Here is a 23090-nt window from a genome sequence, read left to right on the forward strand (position 1 = left end):
TTTCAGGCATGAGCCACCACATCCGGCGGTTTTTTTTTTTTAACAGAAAATGGCTAATGGGCAGACCCCATATACTTAAACTATCATTAACAAATTATAATGAGTGCTTACACCTTTTAAATAATACACATTATTCCTAAGGGCAAAGCAAAGGTTGTTTTTAATGCTTTCTCATCTCATCATTTCAAAGGTTGTTTCTAATACTTTCTCATCTCACCAGTCTGCACCTTCCTATCTATTGTCTCCTTACAACCTCATGCTATGCTTACATTCAGGCCTGTCCCAGTCCTACCATGTCCCGTAATGCCCCATGTTCCAAAATTAATCCATTCTCTCCCATCATTTCAGTCAAGTTTCCCATTCTCTCAGTGGGACAAAACTCAGCTAGATGTTAAAGGCAAGAAAGCACTCTCCAAAAATCTAAGGACAGTATCAACATATGAATAACTAATATGTCTAATATTCCCAAAGGTTATCTGCAAATCAATACTAGTAACAAATATAAATAAATATTGAATTATTATGAAGGAAGATTTTTTGAGAAATGTCCCAATGGGCAAAGAAGGGAAGAAAGATAGAAGTGCATCTACTCAGGACTAAAAAAGTTTTAATCAAGTTATAATGGAATGAGCACAAATTTTAGCTGATTTCAGGAAAGCACTTATGAATATGAAATATGAGAAAAAGGCTGGGCGCAGTGGCTCACGCCTGTAATCCCAGCACTTTGGGATCCCAAAGTGCTGGGATTACAGGCCGAGGCGGGCAGATCACTTGAGGTCAGGAGTTCAAGACCAGCTTGGCCAACATGGTAAAACCCCTTCTCTACTAAAAATATAAAAATTAGCCAGGCATGGTGGCATGCATCTGTAGTCCCAGCTACTTAGGAGGCTGAGGTAGGAGAATCACTTGAACCTGGAGGTAGAGGGTGCAGTGAGCTGAGATCGTGCCACTGCACTCCAGCCTAGTCGACAGAGTGAAACTCCATCTCAAAAAATAAAAAAAGAAATAAAAGAAAAAGAACATCTATGACTCACAGTACTGTTTTGTGACTCAAATATGAAATACAGGAAAATAACTGATAAATGGCAGTTTCCATATAATTGAAAAGAACTTGGTATCCATCTCTAGAAGGGATGTAAACTGAAGTATCTGCAAGAGTAAATCTATACTGGTTAACACTGGGCTTTCTACAGACATTAAAACAACCTATACTCTTGAATTAGCTTTCCATATCTTTTCTGGATGTGTTGAGAAGGCCTAAATGGATACATACATGAAAATGAGATCTTCTGAAACCTTACACACTTTCTTAACTTAGGTTTCTTTTTTGAGATGAAGCTAAGGCTTGTGTTGTAGAAAATAACAGCAACCAATGAGGTTCTCTCAAAAATACTTTTTATTTCTTATATAATACTCAGATTACCAAAGACATAAATTATAGTAAGTCCTCACTTAACGTTGTTCTTGGAAACTGTGACTTTAAGCAAAATTACGTATAACAAAATCAATTTTTTCTAATCAACCTTATAATGACATGATGTTTAACTAACCATTGTTATTCAAGGACCTGCTGTATGTCATTTCACTTAAAGTCACAGCTTCCAAGAACCTATATCAATGACATTAAGTCAGGATTTACTGTATAAATATTTCCTAGTCAAAATCCTATGTGAGGCCAGGTATTCTTTCATTTTGAGAAATCAAAGTGAGAAAGGTCTTGACTTGAAGAACAAAACAATTTCCTTCCTATTATTACAAGCTAATGCATAATAAAGCCCAAAGTACAATCAATATCTAATACCCTAGTTAGGCATACTCCAAGCAATATCAAAAACATTTAAATTATCCCTGTGTTCACTATGAGGTTGACTTGCTAGTAAATAAATATGACTATTATTCAATTATCTATATTTGATGTCAGCAACCTTCTTCCTTGATTTTATTTTTCTACTTCAATAAGAAGCCCACTACTTATACTTGTGTGTATGTTTTCTTTTTCCTCTCTTACTCTACATTTAAATACCACATGCTTGAGGAAAAAGATAAATAGGCAATATTTTTGCATTTGTAGAAGTTCTTCAGAAGCATACAGACTCCTCGATGACATACGTCTTTTTTTTTTTTTTTTTCTTTTTTTTTGAGACAGAGTTTCGCTCTTGTTGCCCAGGCTGGAGTGCAATGGTGCGATCTCGGCTCACTGCAACCTTCGCCTCCCAGGTTCAAGCGTGGGAGCCACTCCCAGGTGGCTATCATCCTGCCTCAGCCACCCAAGTAGCTGGGATTACAGGCGCCTGCCACCACAGCTTGGCTAATTTTTTGGATTTTTACTATAGATGGGGTTTCACCATGTTGGCCAGGCTGGTCTCGAACTCCTGACTTCAGGTGATCCACCCACCTCAGCCTCCCAAAGTGCTGGGATTACAGGCGTGAGCCAACGCACCTGGCCCAATGACATACTTCTAACCACACTATGAATATTTTATTGTAGTTCTTCCACAAGACAGTAAAACGTGTTACTTGGTATGATTATATTTGTCAAAATTTCTTTGTATTTGCAACACTCTTCCCCGTATACCTACAAATATTTGTTCTAAGAAAAGTACTATATAATCTGCTTTTTCCAATCATTCATCTTCCCATATCAGTAAGTATATTTCAAGCACATCACTACATAGTACTTTGTAACATTCCCTTGTATTCACGTATCATTTAATCAATCCTATATTGTTGACTACTTGTTATTTTCATATTTTAGTAATTATAAACAGCATAATGATGAATACACTTGTACATATATCTTTGTAACACATTTCTCATTGTTTTCTAACAATATTCTAGAAGAATTTGAAATAGAGGGGGTGACAGAAAGGGGTGGAGAGATGAGGGAGATAAAGAAGGGAACAAGGGAAAAAGATGACAGAGAGGTGAGATAAGACTTTTAAAAAAAGATATAAAAGAGAATGTCTATGTTTATTAGCAGAGTTGCTGTTTTATCATTTTCAGCAAATTCCTATTAAATTTACCTAGGCTGAAATTCTTATAATTTTTTTTTCCTTAAATAGCCATGGGTGCTACTAATTCTTTACAGTCTTAACAAACTGAACTATTCTTCTGGAAGCTTATTTTCTCTGCCTGGGTATTTACAAGATTAATTTTTTATCTTTAATATTAAAAAATATTGCTAGACTGAGATTTGTAAGTCTTTTTACATTGAGTATTTTTCTTCCTAGAATATAGCAGTTTGCACACACAAGTATTTTTTAGTGCAGAAGTTTTCCCCAGCATATCTCTGATTATTGTTTTGCCAGCAATTTCTAGTTTTTGTTTTATGTTTCAGAAAATGAGTTATCCATATGTTACACAGCTTTATGTTCCCTGTCCTCCATATCTAGCTCTTCTCTCTCATCCTTTTAGCTTTTCATTCCTCCTGGGATCTAGCAATAAACTTCCACCTATCTACTGTTCTACCATGTAGTGAATTTTCCATTTCTGCAACGTAGTGGTCATTTGTGAGGATACATCAAGGGTTGTAAACTAAATGTGTATTTGTATTTCAGGTTACCCTCTGATTATTTTTAAACTGTTTGAATTGAGTTAAAATATGTCTTTATAAATCAAGAATGTTTTCATATATCAATGCTGATAGAGATTCTAAGGGTTTGAAAAGGAAAAAGAAAGAGAATTCGGTAGGAAATTAACGTAAATGGGTCAAAAAAAGGAATGGAAATACCGTGTTAATTTTTTAAAATAAAAAATTCAGGGCCAGGCCCAGTAGCTTACGCCTGTATAATCCCTGGACTTTGGAAGGTCGAGGCGGGCGGATCACGAGATCAGGAGTTCAAGACCAGCCTGGCCAACATGGTGAAACCCCGTCTCTACTAAAAATACAAAAATTAGCCAGGCATGGTGGCATGCGCCTGTAATCCCAGCTACTTGGGAGGCTGAGGCAGGAGAATCACTTGAACTCGAGAGGCAAAGGTTGCCGTGAGCCAACATGGCACCACTGAACTCCAGCCTGGGCGTCTTTAAAAACAAAACAAAAAACAAAACAAACAAACAAACAATTCAGGATAAAAATAAGAATTTAGGCCGGGCGCAGTGGCTCACGCCTGTAATCCCAGCACTTTGGGAGGCTGAGGCAGGCGACCATCCTGGCTAACACAGTGAAACCCCGTCTCTATTAAAAATACAAAAAATTAGTCGGGCGTGGTGGCAGGTGCCTGTAGTCCCAGCTACTCGGGAGGCTAAGGCAGGAGAATGACGTGAACCCGGGAGGTGGAGCTTGCAGTGAGCCAAGATTGTGCCACTGCACTCCAGCCTGGGTGACACAGTGAGACTCCGTCTCAAAATAAATAAATAAATAAATAAATAAATAAATAAATAAATAAGAAGAATTAAAAAAAATGGAAAGAGCTAGAAAAAAAGCAAATATTCTTAAGAACATTTAATTTCCAAACTCAAAAAAAATTTTTTGTTTTCTTATACACTTTCTGAAAAGCCAAATTATTAACAGTGTCTATCTTAGACAAAATATTTAGGGACATTAATCTACTAAATCAATAAAACCTTTACATTAAGAAGTTTTAGTCAAGCCAACTGGTGAGATATATCTTACACAGAACAGCATTAGGCATGCATGAGCAGCAAAACCAAACAAAGCTTCTTATTTGCTATTAATGAAAGATTATATTATTTTTACAAATGTTAAGGATAGAAAGCTTCAATGAGACTGAATTGGTAGAAACCATTTAGGGGAGTGCTAAAAATAAAAACAAAGGCTACTCAATTTAATAACACAAAACTGAAAACTACTTAGTAAAAATAAATATAATTTTAACTTAGTGATAAAACAGAAAAAGATTAGAAATCTTTCTTAAAGACATTTTTCATTCAAACAAAGAAAAAGCAATCAAACAAAAAGAACTATAATAGTGACAATTTTGAGAACCTAACATTTTCTTAGAGAAACCATAATTTTGCATATTAATTACCTACTAAAGGGTGCTTTTTGAAATGTAAAACAAAATTAAGAATTGAGAAATATTTAACTATTTCATAAGGAAAATAATTCAATGAAGGTAGCCATATATACAAGTTTAAGAGAGTATATGTTAGCATACTCATTGACTTTTTAAGGAAAGAATGTGTACATATTACAAACAAAAGAACCTTGCCTTCTACTTTACCACTCAAGGAATCTTCTATAACAGCCATAAAAATGGGGATTGAGGGTAGAAACAAAAAGAACAAAATACCTTCACTTCATTTATTCAAACACACAGATTCATCATTGCAGTTAGTAAAAAAACACATTCTAATAATACAACTTTATTTCTGCCTTTGTATCTTCTAGCAAGATAACTATAGACACAGAGCTGTTACTATAAAAAATTTTTTCTCTAATAATTGTAAAAACTCATTTTTGGACATTGGTGTATATTATAAAATATTAATTACTATTAACTGGTATCAAACAACCTACACCTTATTTTTACTCTTCATCTTTGCAGAAGATGCACATGGTTCCATTCTTATTTCTAAAGATCAAAGCACATCAGAAATTACACATAAGCTTTGCTTGTCACTGCATTAAACATTGTTGCTTTCTGACACTGCATTAAACAAACACATTCTCAATTATCAGGTAAGAAGTAAAACTTAGGGAATGGAAGCATGGGGACCCAACAAATTGGATGAAACAAAATAATCAACTTCTTCCCAACTATAAGACTTTTTATCTGATGTATAAGAATAGAAGGCAAGAAAATCTGATTAAGTAACATGTTAATAAGATGTTAAGAATGAGCATTAGAAAACTTAAAAGAAAATCCTTTAGTTATTTGGAAAAAGAAGTAATATTATTTAAGAAAAATTAAGAAACAACGAAGACTATTCAATCTTACCAAATACCACATTAAGTACTATACTAATATAAATTGAAAATGACTGATGGAATATGATGTGATGTTTTAAAATTACTTAGTAACTGCTATTAAAACACCCATCAATTCAGAGAAACAAAATGAACTTTTAAAATACATACTTATTACATACCCTGCTATGGTCTGTATGTTTGTGTCCCCCAAAAAATCACATGTTGAAACTTGATTCCCAGCGTGATGGAATTAAGAGGTGGGGCCTTCAGGAGGTGACTAGGTCATAAGGGTGGAGCGCTCATGAATGGAATTAGTACCCTTATAAAAGAGGTGTATTTCACTCTTCTACCATATGACAACACAACTAGAAGGTGCTGTCTATAAGGAACCAGCCATCACCAGATATGGAATCTGTCAGCACCTTGATCTTTGAATTCCCAGTGAGAAATAAAGAACTGTGAGAAATAAATTTCTGTTGTCCATAAGCCACCCAGTTTACAGTATTCTGTTATAGTAGCTTAAACAGACTAAGATATACTCTAACAACCCTCAAGAAAAAAAGGATGAAAAATATCAAATTCATAGAAAATGAAAGTACAGATATCCTAACTATAAAGAGGAATTTTTATGTCTTTGTTTTTTTCACTCTTAGAACAGAAAAAAAAAATGCAAAGGAAAGATGAAGTGATAAAACACTGATCAAAACCAATAAATCTAAAGACAGCAAATTCTCTGTCTTGTCCTCCTCAGTGCTCTGTTTATTTGCACCTAGCACAGGCATACTATGTATGGCAACCTTGCCTTAAGGAACAGTCATGAATTACCACATTCTAACCCAACAATCAAAATCTTAAGAGTTTATTTTAAACAGTTCTGCATATATAACAAACACTAAACAAATTCTGCAAGGGATTAATTAAAAAAAAAATCTGTGCAGCAAAACTTAAATATAATATGTCCCCAAACTCAAAAATATTTAAACAAATGACACGCTGTTAAAACGCTAGGTAGGAAGACAACATAGATATATAGAAAATGCACATGAAATATTGATGAGAGAACAGAAAATCATGACAATTACACAATAAGTACTTTTATATACTTACATATGAAGTCACTGAGATTTACAACTAGTTATTTTTAGATAAAGTCTTATTGGTAATTTCACATAACGTAACATTTTAATAAGATTTTGTTCTTATATCAATTCTTAAAATGATTTGAAATGTTACAAAATATTAATATAAAAAGCAAATGAGAGTAGTTTTAAAGGGTTAGGCATAGAAGCACAATAAAAGCTAGCCCATCCCAAATCCCTGGGAGGTGTTACAGGGCACATTATATTTCCAAATGGCTTAAATTACTGACACTTTACTTTAAAATTAAATCTTAGAAGATACATACACACGAATTTGCCTGACTTCTTAAGCAGAAAAGAGAATTAAAATTATATTGTACACGACAGATTTGGGGATCCCATGATGAACACATGAACATTTACCCTGGAGATTCACTGAAATGTACACAGCAATATTTTCCTGTATTGCTGTTATTTCTACGTCTGTTCAGTGTATGGCCCTTTTTCTCTTTTTGACAGTGCCTTTCTTTTTACAGTCGCCCTTCTTTTCCTTTTTGTATTGTTACTTACAAACATGTAGTACTGTAATTAAAGGTGCAGGACAGGACTGCCACATTAGGCCAAAAAGCAAGAGTGCGACACAACTCCCAAGATGACTATGTGGGCTCTAAGGTCATATTCGAACTCTGCCAAACACAAACTCATTTTCTTCATTTGCAAAATGCCGGTAGTAACAGAACCTAAGCATATAGGGTTGTTCTGAGGACTAACTGAGATAAAGTCAATGAAGTATTTAATTGGCACAGAACCTGGCATACAGTAAACACTCAATAAATGTTAGCTATTCTTTTTCCTATTATTGCCTTAAAAATTAAATAGCTTTTTTTTTTTTTTTTGACAAGAGTCTCACTCTGTTGCCAGGCTGGAGTGCAGTGGCACGATCTCAGCTTACTGCAACCTCCACCTCCCGGGATCAAGCGATTCTCCTGCCTCAGCCGCCTGAGCAGCTGGACTACAGGCGCGCACCACCACGGCCAGCTAATTTTTGTATTTTTGGTAGAGACAGTGTTTCACCATGTTGGCCAGGATAGTCTCCATCTCTTGACCTCGTGATCCGCCTACCTTGGCCTCCCAAAGTGCTGAGATTACAAGCATGAGCCACCACGCCTGGCCTTTTTTTTTTTTTTTTTTCCACTCTGTCACCCAGGCTGGAGTCCAGTGGTGTGATCACAGCTCACTGTAGCCTCAACCTCCTGGGCCACCTCATCCTCCCAAGTAGCTTGTGCATACCACCACACTCAGTAATTTTTTTTTTTTTAGTATTTTTTGTAGACAGGGTTTAGCCATGTTACCCAGGTTGGTATTGAACTCCTGGGATCAAGTGATCTCCCTGTCTTGGCCTCTTTAAGTGCTGGGATTTCAGGTGTGAGCCGCCATGTCTGGCTGCTCAATTTTTTGAAGAATATGCTTGTCCATGTCCATGCTCCCGTGTATGTGTGTGTAGAATGAAGTTTGGGAAAAATACAGGTTGAGCATTCCTGAACTGAAATGTTCCAAAATCTGAAACTTTTTGAGAACTGACATGAAGCCAGAAGTGAAAAATTCCGAATCTCATCTCATGTGATGGGTCACAGTCAAAACAGTCAAAATTTTGTTTCATGTACAAAATTAACAACAGTGCATAAGACCAGGTGCGGTGGCTCATGCCTGTAATCCCAGAACTTTGGGAGGCCAAGGTCGGCAGATCACCTGAGGTCGGAGTTTGAAACCAGCCTGGCCAACATGGCAAAACCCCGTCTCTACTAAAAATACAAAATTAGCTGAGCGTGGTGGCACATGCCTGTAATCCCAGCTACTTGGGAGGCTGAGGCAGGAGAATCACTTGAACCTGGAAAGCGGAAGTTACAGTGAGCTGAGATCGCACCACTACAGTCCAGCCTGAGCAACAACAGCTAAACTCCGTCTCAATTAAAAAAAAAAAAAAAAAAAGAATAGTGCATAAAATTACCTTTGGATTATGTGTATAAGGTGTATGTGAAACATAAGTGAATTTTGTGTTTAGACTTCAATCTCATCCCCAAGATATTTCATTATGCATATGCAAATATTCCAGAATCCAAAAAAAAAAAAACCAAAATTGAAAACATTTCTGATCCCAAGCATTTCTGATAAAGGATATTTAATCTGTACTTCAAAAAGTTAACAGTGTTTCAATGAAGTAACACTTCATCATAACAACTAGGATGGCTAAAAATAAAAGGGCAGTAACAAACATTGGTGAGAATTTGAAGAAACGGGAAGCCTCATACACTGCTAGTGGGTATGTAAGCTGGAAAAGAATGTAGCAGTTTCTTAAAAAGTTAAACATAAATTTATCAAGTGGCCCACCAATTCCCTTCCCAATTTGTCTACCTAGGAGAAATAAAAGTTTACGTCCACACAAAGACTTACACACAAATATTCATGGCAGTATTATTCATTCAACCCAAATATCCATCAATTGGTAAATGGATAAACAAAATACAGGATATCTAAACAATGGAATGCTATTCATCAATAAAAGGAAAGGAAGTGTGGATACAAACTTCATGAATGAACCTCAAAAACATACTGAAAGAAACCAGACACTAACGACCACCTGTGTATAACTGCATTTCATGAAATGTCCAGAAAAGGCAACTCTAAAGACAGAAAATAGATTAGTGAAAGCCAGAAGCTAGGGATGACAACAAGGGCACTATAGATCTTATTGAGAGAACAGAAATGTTCTAAAACTGGATTTATGCTGATGACTGCGTATTTCAGTAAATTTACCAAAAATCATTACACTCAAAAAAAGTAAATACTATAGTATGTAAATTATTTATCAGAAAGTTGTTTTTCAAAAAGTTAACAGTGGTTATTTATCTTCAGCTAAGAGTATCACGGTAAATTTTTTTATTTTTTTATTTTTTGAAACGGAGTCTCACTCTGTTGCCCAGGCTGGAGTGCAGTGGCGCAATCTTGGCTCACTGCAAGCTCCACCTCCTGGGTTCACACCATTCTCCTGCCTCAGCCTCCCGAGTAGCTGGGACTACAGGCGCCTGCCACCACGACTGGCTAATTTTTTGTATTTTTAGTAGAGACGGGGTTTCACTGTGTTAGCCAGGATGGTCTTGATCTCCTGACCTCATGATTTGCCCGCCTCGGCCTCCCAAAGTGCTGGGATCACAGGCGCCAGCCACCACGCCGGGCCCTGTATCACAGTAAATTTTATTGTTGTAGTTACACTTTTGAAAATGATTTGAAGAATTCGTTTATAAAAAATATCAAATTACCAAACTTACTGGAATTATAAAAATATACAGACTGAGTAAAAGCCATAGAGATTCTCTTCTATATAAAGTGCTTGACCTTCAAGATATGTACTTTGACTGCTTATATTTTTATTATTTCATTTCTTAGCAAAGTTCTGACAGATGAGGATTGTTAAACAGCTGATTAAATGAAGTCTCAACATACACATTTTTGTTAAGAAAAATTAATAGCCTCACATGGAGTTTCCTAAAGACACTGCCAGTGGTATTATGAAATATTTTAAAGATTTTCTTTTTTTTTTTTTTTTTGAGATGGAGTCTCGCACTGCCGCCCCAGCTGGAGTACAGTGGCACAATCCTGGCTCACTGCAACCCCGCCTTGCAGGTTCAAGCGAGTCTCCTGCCTCAGCCTCCTAAGTAGCTGGGATTACAGGCGCCCACTGCCACCACGTCCGGCTAACTTTTTGTATTTTTAGTAGAGACGGAGTTTCACTATGCTGGCCAGGCTGGTCTTGAACGCCTGACCTCATGATCCACCCGCCTCAGCCTCCCAAAGTGCTAGGATTACAGGCGGGAGCCACCGCGCCCAGCCATTTTAAAGATTTTCAAAGACTTTTCTGAATGAAAAGATAACATAGGTTATATAAACAAATTTAGTTATATCAAGTCTAAGTTTAAGCAAAACAAAATATCAAAAGCAGAACACAAAACTTTTTGAATACTCTTAAATACTTGAGCCCAGACCTTTTAAGAAGCTTTTCAAGAGCCTCTACTTGTAACACACTAAAGCCTCAGAATAACTGCTTTCTAGATTCATGAAACAATCAGAGATGAGCCAAAGACAGGATCTGATTGTGTAAACATATGTATACTAGACTCTGTAAGTGGAAACTTGAATAAAGAAATCAAAATGGGTTTGAAAAGTTGGGATAGAAGGGAACTTGCATTCATTTCCTAAGGCTGCCTTAACAAATTACCATAAATTTAGTGGCTTAAAACAACAGAAATTTCCTCTCATAGTTCTGGTGGCCCACAATCTAAAATCAAGGTCACAGCAGAGCTATGCTACCTCCAAAGGGAAGAATCCCTCCTTGCCTCTTCCTACTTCTGGTGGCTTCTGGCATTCCATAGCTTGTGGCAGCAGTGACTGATCTCTTGTCTCCATTTTCACATGGACTTTTTCCTTTGTATGTGACTGTGTCCCTTCCTCTTCCTTACAAGGACACCATTCACTGGATTTAGGGCCCACCTAAAGGCTCTAAGTTGAGGATCTCAATTTCACCTCGAGATCTTTCACTAATTACATCCACAAAGTTCCTATTCCAGGAAAAGAACCAGACAAGTGAAAGGCTCATTTCTTTGGTAAAAAACCTCCCTGCAAAAAACCTGACAAGGCAGGCTGGGCGCAGTGGCTCACGCCTGTAATCCCAGCACCTTGGGAGGCCGAGGCGGGCGGATCACGAGGTCAGGAGATTGAGACCATCCTGGCTAACACGGTGAAACCCCATCTCTAATAAAAATACAAAAAAAATCAGCCGGGCGTGGTAGCGCTACACGAAATTAGCTACTCAAGAGGCTGAGGCAGGAGAATGGCATGAACTCGGGAGGCGGAGCTTGTAGTGAGCCAGGATAGCGCCACTGCACTCCAGCCTGGGTGACAAAGCGTGACACTGTCTCAAAAAAAAAAAAAAAAAACACACAGACAAAACAAATTGAAATTATTTTGTGTTATTCTCAGTAGAAAATATCCTATTACATTATCAGAAAATTCTATCATTAAAACTTTCTAAAATACGTATAAAAGGCAGGATGAAAATATTTTACTATATAAAAATCTATTTCCCAAAGGCTTTTTCTATCCTAGTGTCCCCCATTGAGGTGAATGCCATCTTCCTCTACCCTGAAGCTCTGGCTACAAGACTGGATGCCGTCCCCTCTGTTAACCAACCCATCAGCAAATCCTGTGGATTCCAAAATATATTCCAAATGCGCACAATTATCACCCTTTCCACCACCACCAACTCAGCCTAAGTCCCCATGGTCTCTGGCCACAGTGAGCCTTTAAAAATATAAACATGCTGTCACTAAAATCCCAAATCTGCCCTCCCCCTCCTATCTTTCCCTCTGTCTCTCTCCCAGCCACACAAGCCTGCTTGCATCCTGAAACACACCAAGCACACATCCATCTTCCTATTTCCTGTCTCTATTTCATCCAAGTATCTGAAAGACTAAATCCCTCACTTATGTCACTTCTTTGCTCAAATGTCATCTCACAGATAGGACTTTCCTGACAACTCTAACTAAATCAGCACTCCCACCCTTTTCCCTTTAACCTTCTGAACTCTTTCTTCTGATGATATAAGGTTGTTACTATCACCCTCACCCCACTAGAATGTGTGTTCTATGAAAGCATGTTTGGTTTACTGCTATATACCCAGCAATGAAGTAGTATCTGGAACATATGAGGAGTTCAACAACTATCTGACTGAAATATATACCTAGTTTGGAATGACAACAATAACTTACTCATGTATTTTTCCTGTTCAAATATCCTCCTTCCTCCATTATGTGAGGAATATTATGACAAATATTTCCCCAAATTATTTCCCACTCACAATTTTCTCTCTAAGTTAAACCTTACCAGAAGACACAAATAAGTTACCTGTCCCTAGATGGGGTGGGAAAGAAAGCTAATCAGCAAACAGTCCTCTGATCTCGATATTTCTACTGCTCCTTATTTCAGACTTTCTTCTCCTTCCCACACTATCAACACATCTACTGCTTTCCCCAAACCTGTGTTTAGACAAACAGGTTTGTGCACTGGTTTCCCCAAACATCTTCTAGAAGATGGTCTCACCAGTAGTTAGGGTTATTGTACTTGCCTTTCTTTCCCCAGTGTCCCAAAGTAAGTTCCAAGGAACAACATATCCTAGGGGAGTTAACTGAGTTAGCAGACAATGAAAAAGGATCACATAAATTCAGGAAAAACTTCATTAAACAAAATTGAGCAGGTGTCTTTCTTGGAGGACTTTTCAGAATCTTAACTATGTTCATGTGCATTATAAATTTCCCAAACGGAAACAGATTATACACTGTAATCCAAACTTATTTTTTCAACCCAAGCTTATTTTCTTCAAAGAGCTTCTCTAAGAACTTGTACTCTACAACATTTATTTTAGTCAACACTATTCTAGAGCAAGTGTCCTAAAAACAAATCTGAAATGTGAAAGAAAAGAACAAATGCAAATAGGATCAATCTTTCGGTTATGTCATTAATTATACTCTTTTCTTCTACCCATCTCAAAAATTCAGGTAGCCAGGCTTACTGAAAATACCTTTTACTTTAGATATCAAAGAAGGCTTAAACGGAGATTTGTTAATGGATTTAAATTATAATTAAGGTGTTCACTGATGGCAGGATATTGTTTGGGGACAAATCATTTTTTCATAAGTGGTGAAGAGTGATGAAAATTAATAGTTACCAAAAGTAGCATAAAACCAGGGCCCAAAGCATTCAAGTAATTTCCCCTCCACTGACATATCTTTCTTATAACACCACCAACAAAAATAACGGTGCGATTAAATGGGCAGAAGGAAGCAAGTTCTGAAAAGTTTGAGTCTCAATATTGTATTTCTGGATGAAACTATAATTATAGGTAATAGACTCTTATATAAGAAAACTAAGTCAGTAGGATCACTTTATAATATGATGAACAATATAAATTCATGCCCTGTCTGATGCAAAAATTACTTCCCTAACAATTTTGTCTCCATTATTTTCCCATATACCTCCTGGGGACCCACCCTTATCACTGCCAGTATATGCCTCCCTTCCCTTTAAAACCTTCTTCTGGTCAGCTCTTCACCTTTTTCACTCTTATTTTGTATCAGTGCCAGTTTCCAACCTTGAACTCTTTCATCCTAACATTTGCAGAGTATCTTCACAGATACTCTTCATTCGATGTCAGAAAGCATAAGCTGAACTAGTCACAACCCTAACATAAAAGAAACTCCTGAAACTTAGAGGCCTTACTGGAATAAGTCCCAACTGCACCCTCCCTAGCAAATAAACAATGCTACCTTCAAGCCCAATCCCACAACAATCCTAAATTCTTTGAAACTAAAAATAGCTCAGCTGTTGTCTCATCTGCCAGCAGATGGCCAGACTATTTTTAAGTCAGGATTCTCGAGAGCAGGAATGGATCAGGCTAAGCTAGGGCAGCCTAGACTCGCTCTCTCTGCAGAGAGCTGTAGTAGGGCAGGTACCAAAAGAGGGCAACCTGGAGCTGTTCCTGGGCCTGTGGGCTTCATATCAGTTGTAACAGTGTAAGGGGGGGGGGGGGGGGCGCGGGGAGGGAGGGGGATTCTTTCTCTTTTAACCATTCTTTACTTCAAAATGAAGTCTGACATAAGAAAATTTGAAAAACGTTTTACATTAACTCTGCATCCCTTTAAAGGTTTCTTTTTCTTTCTGTGAAAATAAAAGTTCCTTGAGAAGTCTTTGAGAATGGATTGTTTTAATGAAGTAAAATTTCCCCTAATCTAGATGCTGTTTCATAAGTTATACTTTTTGGAAAAAAAAAAAAAAAAGTGTTAAGAATACACAATAAGCTGTAATTTCATGAGTATAGTTTACAGAAAATCCATCTATAATTGGCCATATGTTAAAAGGTAGCTGAATTAATTTTGAATGGCAATACTCAGAAATCTACTCACATGCCAATACAATGATTTTCAAACAAAAAAGGATTAAAAGTCTGACATACTATGTATTTTCCTGTTAACTGTCCATCTCCCTTCAGCTGTATGCTCAATAAATATTTGGGGAAAGAATGAAGACAGACAGGTGGGTATTTAGAAGGGTTATAACACCACCCACAAAATGATCTCTGTATCTCCACCATCCAACACCACCCAACTCACAATCTATAGACCCGAGAGGACTGAATCAGGCCTTTTCAGTTTGCTTTCCCATCCTGCTTGATGGCCACACAGATTACCAACAGACCAGAGCGGGCCTGGCCCAGGTCTCAATAGTGAAGTGGAGAAGATAAGTCTCTAATGGTTTTCAAGGACAATACATTTGTGGGAAAACCATCTTCCTGCAAAACATACTTTCTGCAAAGACAAATTGAGTTATGCTTATCAATTTATGTTTGGGTGATGATGTAGATAGACTGCAAGGGAAGAAACAAAGTTCACCAGGGATTAGCTACCATGAGATTACTGAGATTTTGCTTTGTCGGAGGCTAAATGTAACTTTACGAAATGTGGGAAAAAATGCCTCATACATCTCAAGTAAATAAAGTACTGTGGTGCCTAGCCCTTCCCTGGATAGTCACATTCCTCGTAACAAGCTTCTACTGAGTATACAGAAGGGACAAAAAAGTAAAAACTGGCAAAATCTGGAATAGACAACCCTGGTACAGTTGGCACACATATCAAGTAATCCCGACCTCCAGAAATGGCAAGGACCATTTAGAGCGCTATAGGCCCTCTAAAGATGATGCTCATGAGCGGTAGGGAATACCCAATGCACGAGTTAACAGGACAGTGCAATCACATTCATGGCACATTAGAGGAGATGTGACCATACAATCATTAAGTTCAATACCCTAATTTTACAGAGAACTTAAGGCCCAGGGACTTGCCTAATACTACAACGTAACAGAACTGGGATTTAAACCTAGGATCTCAGACTCTCATTCCAGTAGGCTCTCCATTAAAATATGCTTGCTTATGTTACCATTTTGGAAAAGGAAAACATATACATACACACAACACACTTCATTTCTTCACTTTGATACTTAACAATTTAATGTATTAAAAATGTTGTAACATGAAAAATCTGAATTATAAAAAATTAAGGCCAGGAGAGGTAGCTCACACCTATAAACCCAGCACTTTGGGAGGCCAAGGTGGGAGGCTCTCTTGAGCCCAGATTTGGAGACCAGCCTGGGCAATACAGAGAGACCGCCATCTCCACCAAAAAAAAAAAAAAAAAAAAAAAAAAAAATTAGCCAGGTGTGGTGGTGTGCCTGAAGTCCCAATTACTTGGGAGGAATGCCTGATCCTGGGAGTTTGAGGCGGCAGTGAGCACTGATTGTGCCACTGCGCTTCAGTCTGGGTGACAGAGCAAGCCCCTGTCTCAAAAAACAAACAAAAATTTAAAACTTTAATTTGAATCTCTCTGAAGTTCTTCAACCTTCAAGTAATTTATAAACCTACGTGTAACAATTCTTTTAAAAATCCTAAAATCACTTTCTCCCCAGTTTCACTCCAATTTAATAATTATTCCTTTCAGGATCTCGATATAAATACAGTTTTTGCCACTGGACAACTGTCTTCTCATACACCGGGAACAGTCTTTTGTTAGCTACAAAAATAACAAAATGCAAACTTCTGGTCGATGAGTAAGGTGAAAAAATAAACTTAAGCCCCTTATACTACACATTCAAATTTTTTAAGATGAAATTTCTTCGACGTTTTTCATATTACCAATTTTAACGATCTAGGAAAAAAAACTACAGTGTATTACAGCAAATTAAATGGTAGTCTTCTATTTAATAATTAAAAGCTAATTTTAAGTTGTCTTGACTCCTTAACTCTAGCATACTTTAAGTTATTGTGGAATTTTCCCCTTTCAAGAATGCTTTTTTCCAAAGCCCATTTAACAAGCTTCCTTTTCTTGCCAATTTGACCTAGTGTATTTCCAGTGCTATAAAGTGTTAAGCATTAGGAATGTATCTTTGTGTTAAATGTTCTGGTCTCTCAAACGATTTCATCTTTGATGGATGCAATAGATCTAACAATGTTCCCCCTTTAACAATTCCTCATCTCCCTAACCTCATAGGTAGGAGGTATTGTTTGGATTTTCCTTGCTACGGGCTTCATTACACTAAATTTCTTCCATCTGAACTATAAATCACAATTCAAGCTTGAGAGCAGCTGCCACTGTCCAGACATGTGGCTGGTGGGTGTCATTGTCTTTTTCATTTTCCTCATTTCAAACCCTCCCTTCCCTTGTCACCTAAAGCCATTTTATCTAAAGGTTCTTTGCTTCCCTGCTTTCATGCCGCCACCCCCACCCTCACCCCTTAACCACCGGTCTTGTTCTTCCAGGTCAGCCCGGTCAGATACAATATTACTCTATGTTTTTCCTGTGGCGGAGGCGGAGAGATGTCAGAACGGGCTGCACCTCTTGCAAACCCCTTCTCAAGACTGTCAACAAGGAAACAACTTCAGCAGCCTATCTCCCCAAAGTACCTCGCCAAACGAAAAAGTTATTGTTAATTATGATACGGAACCTTTCCCACACCCAATCTTGACATACCGGCCCCACCTCAATTTCCAAGCTAATAAACAATAGCTCATCTTCTGCTTCATCACAAAGGGTGGTATCTAGTCCGCACCTCACGGACCACCAACAAAATTCTCTCACTCTCAAGTCGATCCCTCGAACCCAGGTGCCCCGCGATCCTAAGCCCTGCCGCGTTTCCCGAGCCCAGCTCACTGCCCTTCCTCCTCTACCCCGCCTCTGCTCCACATCCAGCCGAGTTCCTGTCAACTCCAGACAGGGAGCAGAAGGCTCCGCGAGGGCTCCCCGAGGTCAGAGGCGCGGGCCTCGGGCAAGCCCCGGGCGACCCCACCCCCCGCGGGCGCCCCCGTCCCCCGCCCCACAACAAGCACCCCAACCCCCGGGCCTCCTCCCCGCTCACCTAACGCCACCTCGCAAGCTTTGCGCAGCTGGGAGTGATGCGCCTTCTTCACTTCCTTGTCGGCCAATATCTTCTCCAGAGCCCGGGTCAGGAACATGTTCTTCGTTTTCTTCCCCTCATACATGGACGCAGAGAAGGAGGCGGCTGCTCGTCCGACCCGCGGCTCCCAGCGGCTGGAGGGGAGGAGGATGAGAGGAAGGAAGAGAAGAGAAAAAGGAGAGGGGGTGGAGGTGGGGGAGTGGAGGCGTGGAGGGCAGCGGCAGGATCAGGAAGGGGAGGGCGAGCGGGACCAGCCGCGGTGTCGGCGAGGGGCGTCGAGGTCCTCGCCGCCCCCGAGAAGCCGTACCTCGAGGGCCGCGCCCGTCGGGCCTCCGCTTCTCCCGGCCCGGGGGTCGCGTCCCGGCCGCCCCTCTCACTCGTCCCTCCGGCCCTGGTGGCGGTGAGGGAGCCCGGCCCGGGCGGCTGTCTGCCGGGAACTGAGGGACGAGGTGGCGGCGGCTCTCACAGGCACCGCGAGAGGAGGGCTACCCTGGCTACTGTGGGGATTAGCACCCGCCGCGGCCGCGAACTGGCCTCCATCACCGCCGACCTGCCCCGGTCGCCATGTTGGGAGGAAACGACGCGTCACGCAGCGGCCGAACGGCTGCAGAGGAGGAAGCAGCAGCGGCGGCGGCGGCGGCGCTGCCTGCCCAGAGCTGCCGCGGCGCCGGGAGGCTGGGGGCGGAGGGCGGTGCAGGAGGAGCGGCCCGAGCCGCAGCGCTACGGCGGCCCGGCGGGGCCTCCAGCGTTCGCTTGCAAGGCGGCGTGGGGCGTGGCGGGCGTGTGGTGGCACCGCGCCCAGCACTTGGAGCTCTTGGTGGCGGCCGAGCTGCAGGACTAGAGATTCCCCCCACTCGGCACCCCTGCTCCTGCCGAGTGAACAGTACTCCTGGCTACTCTGTACCGGCTTTCTAACTTTCTGATGGGGGTTCAGTCCTTTGCATTCCAGGGGTCACAGGAACACCCGCATCGCCCGTTTTCAGCCGCACTGGGTCTCTGCCTGCATCACTCGACTCTAAAATTTCCTTCCCCAGCGCACGGAACTGCTATCCAGGACTGTGCTCTCCGACTACCTCAGGGAGGATTCTGTTTTGGGAAAAGTAAGCCAAAACCTATTGATAAGGGTTCAAAAATGTTTCACTTTTTTCTCTCTCTGTCGGATAAATTGGTCAACTCTAGATTTCAGGTCCCTTCTGAATTGACTCAGTTAAGGTGAATGGTTGTGAATGAGGTCCCTTAGAGTTCTGTGTTTCTGTGCCTTTAATACTAAGATTTAGTCCAGGACATGTAAACCAGTTTAGAATGGAAAAGCTTTAAGTACAAACAGATTAACACACGTGACCATGTGTTTGCTTTAGTCTGAGTGTAGAACTCAAATTTCTGCAGTATTTAATTTCTACAGTTTCCTTCTGAGCAGAAAAAGAATACCATAAAAATATTTGCAAACATTTTATATGGTGATCTAGGGTCACGTCTCCAAGTTCTAAGCTTCTGTGGCTCCACGCACACAGATTCCCTAATATTTACTATGCATCTGTCACTGTTCTGTTCTATTAGATTGCCTTAACTACAGGCTTGTCCTAACGTAACCATCCAAACCTAAGGAAGGAGAAACTTAAGTGACTTTGTGAACTTAGTGAAGTGACCAGATTTGGGAATGCTAAAACCCAGAGGAAATAAAATGGAAAACTTGAAGGTGACAAATTAAAGTGGAAAAATAGATTAATTTTTTTAAACTTTATTGTCCTGAGAAACAAATCTATAAATTCATTAATTTTATTTTAGAAACTATCTCTAGATTCCTGGAAATGAAGGATTCATTATACTCTTAGATATAATACTGATTTCTGTGTGTACGTTAATAAACTTTTTTAGAACAAGTTCCATTTCTTTTATTTTTTTCTTCCCTTCTTTCACAGGTGTTGATCCATTTCTAATTCATCTTTGTTTCTTCATAATGGAGTGTTGTGCCAGGTACTGTTGAGGGTACTAGCTGATCACCAAACCCATTTACTCTTCTTTCTTAGTATAGAATTGCATTGTCCAGCCTCCCTTGAAGTTAGGTATAGCCATCTAGCCTTAACCTATTGTTAAAAAACCAACAAGAAACTCCCACAAGCAATCTTTCATGCTGTTTCCCTTCTTTTTTTTTTTTTTTTTTCTTTTGGTAGAGATGGCATCTCACCATGTGAACTCCTGGCCTCAAGCGATCCTCCTGCCTCAGCCTCCCAGTGCTGAGATGACAGGCATAAGCCACCATACCCAGTCTCTCTTTTCCCTTCTATGGTCACATGCTGAAGATGACAGAAACACAAGTTAGGAGTCTTAGTTCCTGAATTGGAACTCTTGGAGAAGAACCATCTAGAATAACTATTTTGGACTTTACATGAACGAAGCAGACTCTTCGGTTATGTTTAGCTGTCAGCTTTATCGTAACAGCATACTTGGGATTCACTGATGAACAAGACAAGCTGGCACCTGTAGTCCCAGCACTTTGGGAGGCCAAGGCAGGAGAATGGCTTGAGGCCAGGATTTCCAGATGAAACTGGGCAACACAGCAAGACACTGTCTTTACAAAAAATAAAGAAAAATTAGCCAGGCACGGTGGCATCCACCTGTAGTTGCAGCTGCTCAGGAGACTGAGGAGGAAGGATCGCTTGAGCTCAGGAGTTCGAGGCTGCAGTGAACTATGATATGGTAGTGCCACAGCATTCGTAAACATCTCGTCTGCTTGCTTTGCTTGTTGATTGGTTGCATGTTTCTCTCATAAGTGCAGGGACCTCGGTATCTCTGTCTATTCCCTTCTATGCGCCCATCATCTATTATATTGCTGGCATAGAGAAGGCCTTTGCTATAAACTTATAGAAACTTGGATAAATGAAAGGCACCAGGCTAAGACAAGCATGATACCTGCCCTTTTGGACCTTACAGTATAGAGTAGGGAAAAGATATTAAGTCAGTAGTGAATATACAATTACAAATCTGTTAAGTATGATTAAAGAATAGAGTGCTGTGAGGGAAGGTGGAAGTAAATTAAATTGAGACCTGAAAGAAGAGTAGACATTAGCCAAACTAAGTCATGAAGAACTTTCCAGGCAAAGTCTCTTGGGGTAAGGGGAAGCTTGGCAAGTTTCAGGAAACAAAACAAGGCAGTGTGGCTGAAAGGATCAAGGGGAATGGTGCCAGTCAGGATGAAGAGGGAGCTAGGAACCAGATCATTCAGAATCTCGTAGGCCATGTTAGGGGGTTGCAATTTCATCCTAATAGCAATGGAAATTCATTGAAAGGTTTTAAAAGTGGGGGATAAAGTGATCAAATTGGTGATTTTTAAATAATCCCTCTGTTACATGGAGAATGGATTGGAGGGGGACAAGTGAGGATGTGGCAAAACATTTTAAGAAATTTATTACAACAGTGCAGGATGGCTTGGTCAGGTCCAGGGCCACCAGGCAAGGTTGTGGAGATCATGGCACAAGGGAGCAAGTGTGGCTGAAATCCAGCCCCACTATCTGCCCAAAAGAAGAGGCTTCTTTCTCTAATTTGCATAAAGGTTAGCCCAGAAATGACAGTGGTAGCATGGAGATGGAGCAAAGTAGACAGATTTGGGATATACTTTGGTGGCAGAATAAACCGGACTTAATTAACTGGAGTGCAGGTTAGAGAGAGAAAGAGGTCACAAATGAATACCAGGTTTCTGCTGGGAACCAGTGAACAATTGGAAATGCCATTTGTAGAGATAGGCTAGATGGAATATTTGAGGGTAAAGAGTGTAGTTGTCAGTTTCAGAAGAATAAACTCTGAGATATGACCTAACCCTCCCAGAAGGAATGATTTGCATCTTCTTTGAGAGGCCAACTCATCCTCTTCCCTTGCTGGGTTTACCCAAAAAGTGGTGGTGCTTCAGGGTGGAGGAGGGTGGGAGTAGTCTTAGAAGATGGACACTCCTATCCACTTGAAACTCAAGATACTAACTCAGACCTGTAGCAAAAATAGAGTAAGACTCTAGAATAAAGCTGATGCTCTTGGATATTTTCAATCTTTTATTGACAGGTACACAGGGACTGGCAGAGGAGATTTTTACATGAAATTATGAGTACAGGCCAGGCACAGTGGCTCATTCCTGTAAACCTAGCACTTTGGGGAGGCTGAGGTGGGTGGATCACCTGAGGTCAGGAGTTCAAGACCAGCCTGGCCAACATGGTAAAACCCTGTTTCTACTAAAAATACAAAATTAGGTGGGCGTGGTGGCAGGTGCCTGTAATCCCAGCTACTCAGGAGGCTGAGATAGGAGAATTGCTTGAACCCAGGAGGCGGAGATTGCAGTGAGCCAAGATCATGCTGCTGCACTCCAGCCAGAGCAACAGAGTGAGACTCGATCTCAATTAAAAAAAAAAAAAAAAAAAAGAAAAGAAATTATGAGTACATTCCCCTGTATATATATATATGTTTTTACTTTTTATTATTAATGTTGTTTGGTGCTAATACAGCTATTTAAATAAATCCAATCTCAGTATTCACTTGCACTTGGCTCCTTGCAGTTTTCAAAACATCCAAATTCTATTTCTGAATTTCTAAAATATCTATCCTCTAAATTTTGAAATATACTTTTCCTTTTTTTGTTTTGTTTTATTTTTTGTTTTTTGTTATTATTATTTTTTGAGATGGAGTCTCACTTTGTTGCTCGGGTTGGAGTGCACTGGAGCGATCTCGGCTCAGTGCAACCTCCGCCTCCCGAGTTCAAGCAGTTCTCCTGCCTCAGTCTCCTGAGTACCTGGGATTACAGGCACCCACCACTAAGCCCAGCTATATATTTTTCTTATACATAATTGCTTTCCTGAGTCCATTTTGCCTCTCAGTTTGCACTCTCACCTTCCTATCACCTAATTCCCCCTCGTCATTTCCCCTTCCATCTGTTAGTTTGCTGGGTACTAGCTGCTTTGGCTTTTCTTCTTGGATAATTTTCCCACTTGTTTCCAAAGAGTCAAATAATATCAAGCAATAAAAGACTTTGATCTGGGTTTTAGCATCTTTGTTGGTGTGCTTTATCATAGTCCTTTTAAATATAGATATACATTGAGTGTAG

The 23090-nt window shown here is 39.9% G+C and overlaps 2 protein-coding genes across 3 annotated transcripts in view; one reads left to right on the forward strand and one right to left on the reverse strand.

Annotated features, from left to right (window-relative positions):
* ARFGEF1 (ADP ribosylation factor guanine nucleotide exchange factor 1) overlaps positions 1-18447 on the reverse strand; it is a 143948-nt gene extending 125501 nt beyond the window's left edge. For both annotated transcript variants that reach the window (XM_054497547.2, XM_054497546.2), the window contains exons 1-2: positions 18315-18447; positions 17969-18141 (exon numbers count right to left, since the gene is read on the reverse strand). In XM_054497547.2, coding sequence (XP_054353522.2) covers positions 17969-18092 — 124 coding nt within the window. In that variant the 5' untranslated portion in view covers positions 18093-18141; positions 18315-18447. The remainder of the gene's footprint in view (positions 1-17968; positions 18142-18314) is intronic.
* LOC129042012 (uncharacterized) lies at positions 18091-22391 on the forward strand. The gene is made up of 3 exons (XM_063668484.1): positions 18091-18096; positions 18168-19107; positions 19927-22391. The coding sequence occupies exons 1-2, from the start codon at positions 18091-18093 to the stop codon at positions 18846-18848; spliced, it is 687 nt and encodes a 228-aa protein (XP_063524554.1). The 3' UTR covers positions 18849-19107; positions 19927-22391.
* The last annotated feature ends 699 nt before the right edge of the window (positions 22392-23090 follow it).

The sequence above is a fragment of the Pongo pygmaeus genome, chromosome 7 (genome assembly GCF_028885625.2).
Source record: "Pongo pygmaeus isolate AG05252 chromosome 7, NHGRI_mPonPyg2-v2.0_pri, whole genome shotgun sequence".
NCBI classification, from domain to species: Eukaryota; Metazoa; Chordata; class Mammalia; order Primates; family Hominidae; genus Pongo; species Pongo pygmaeus.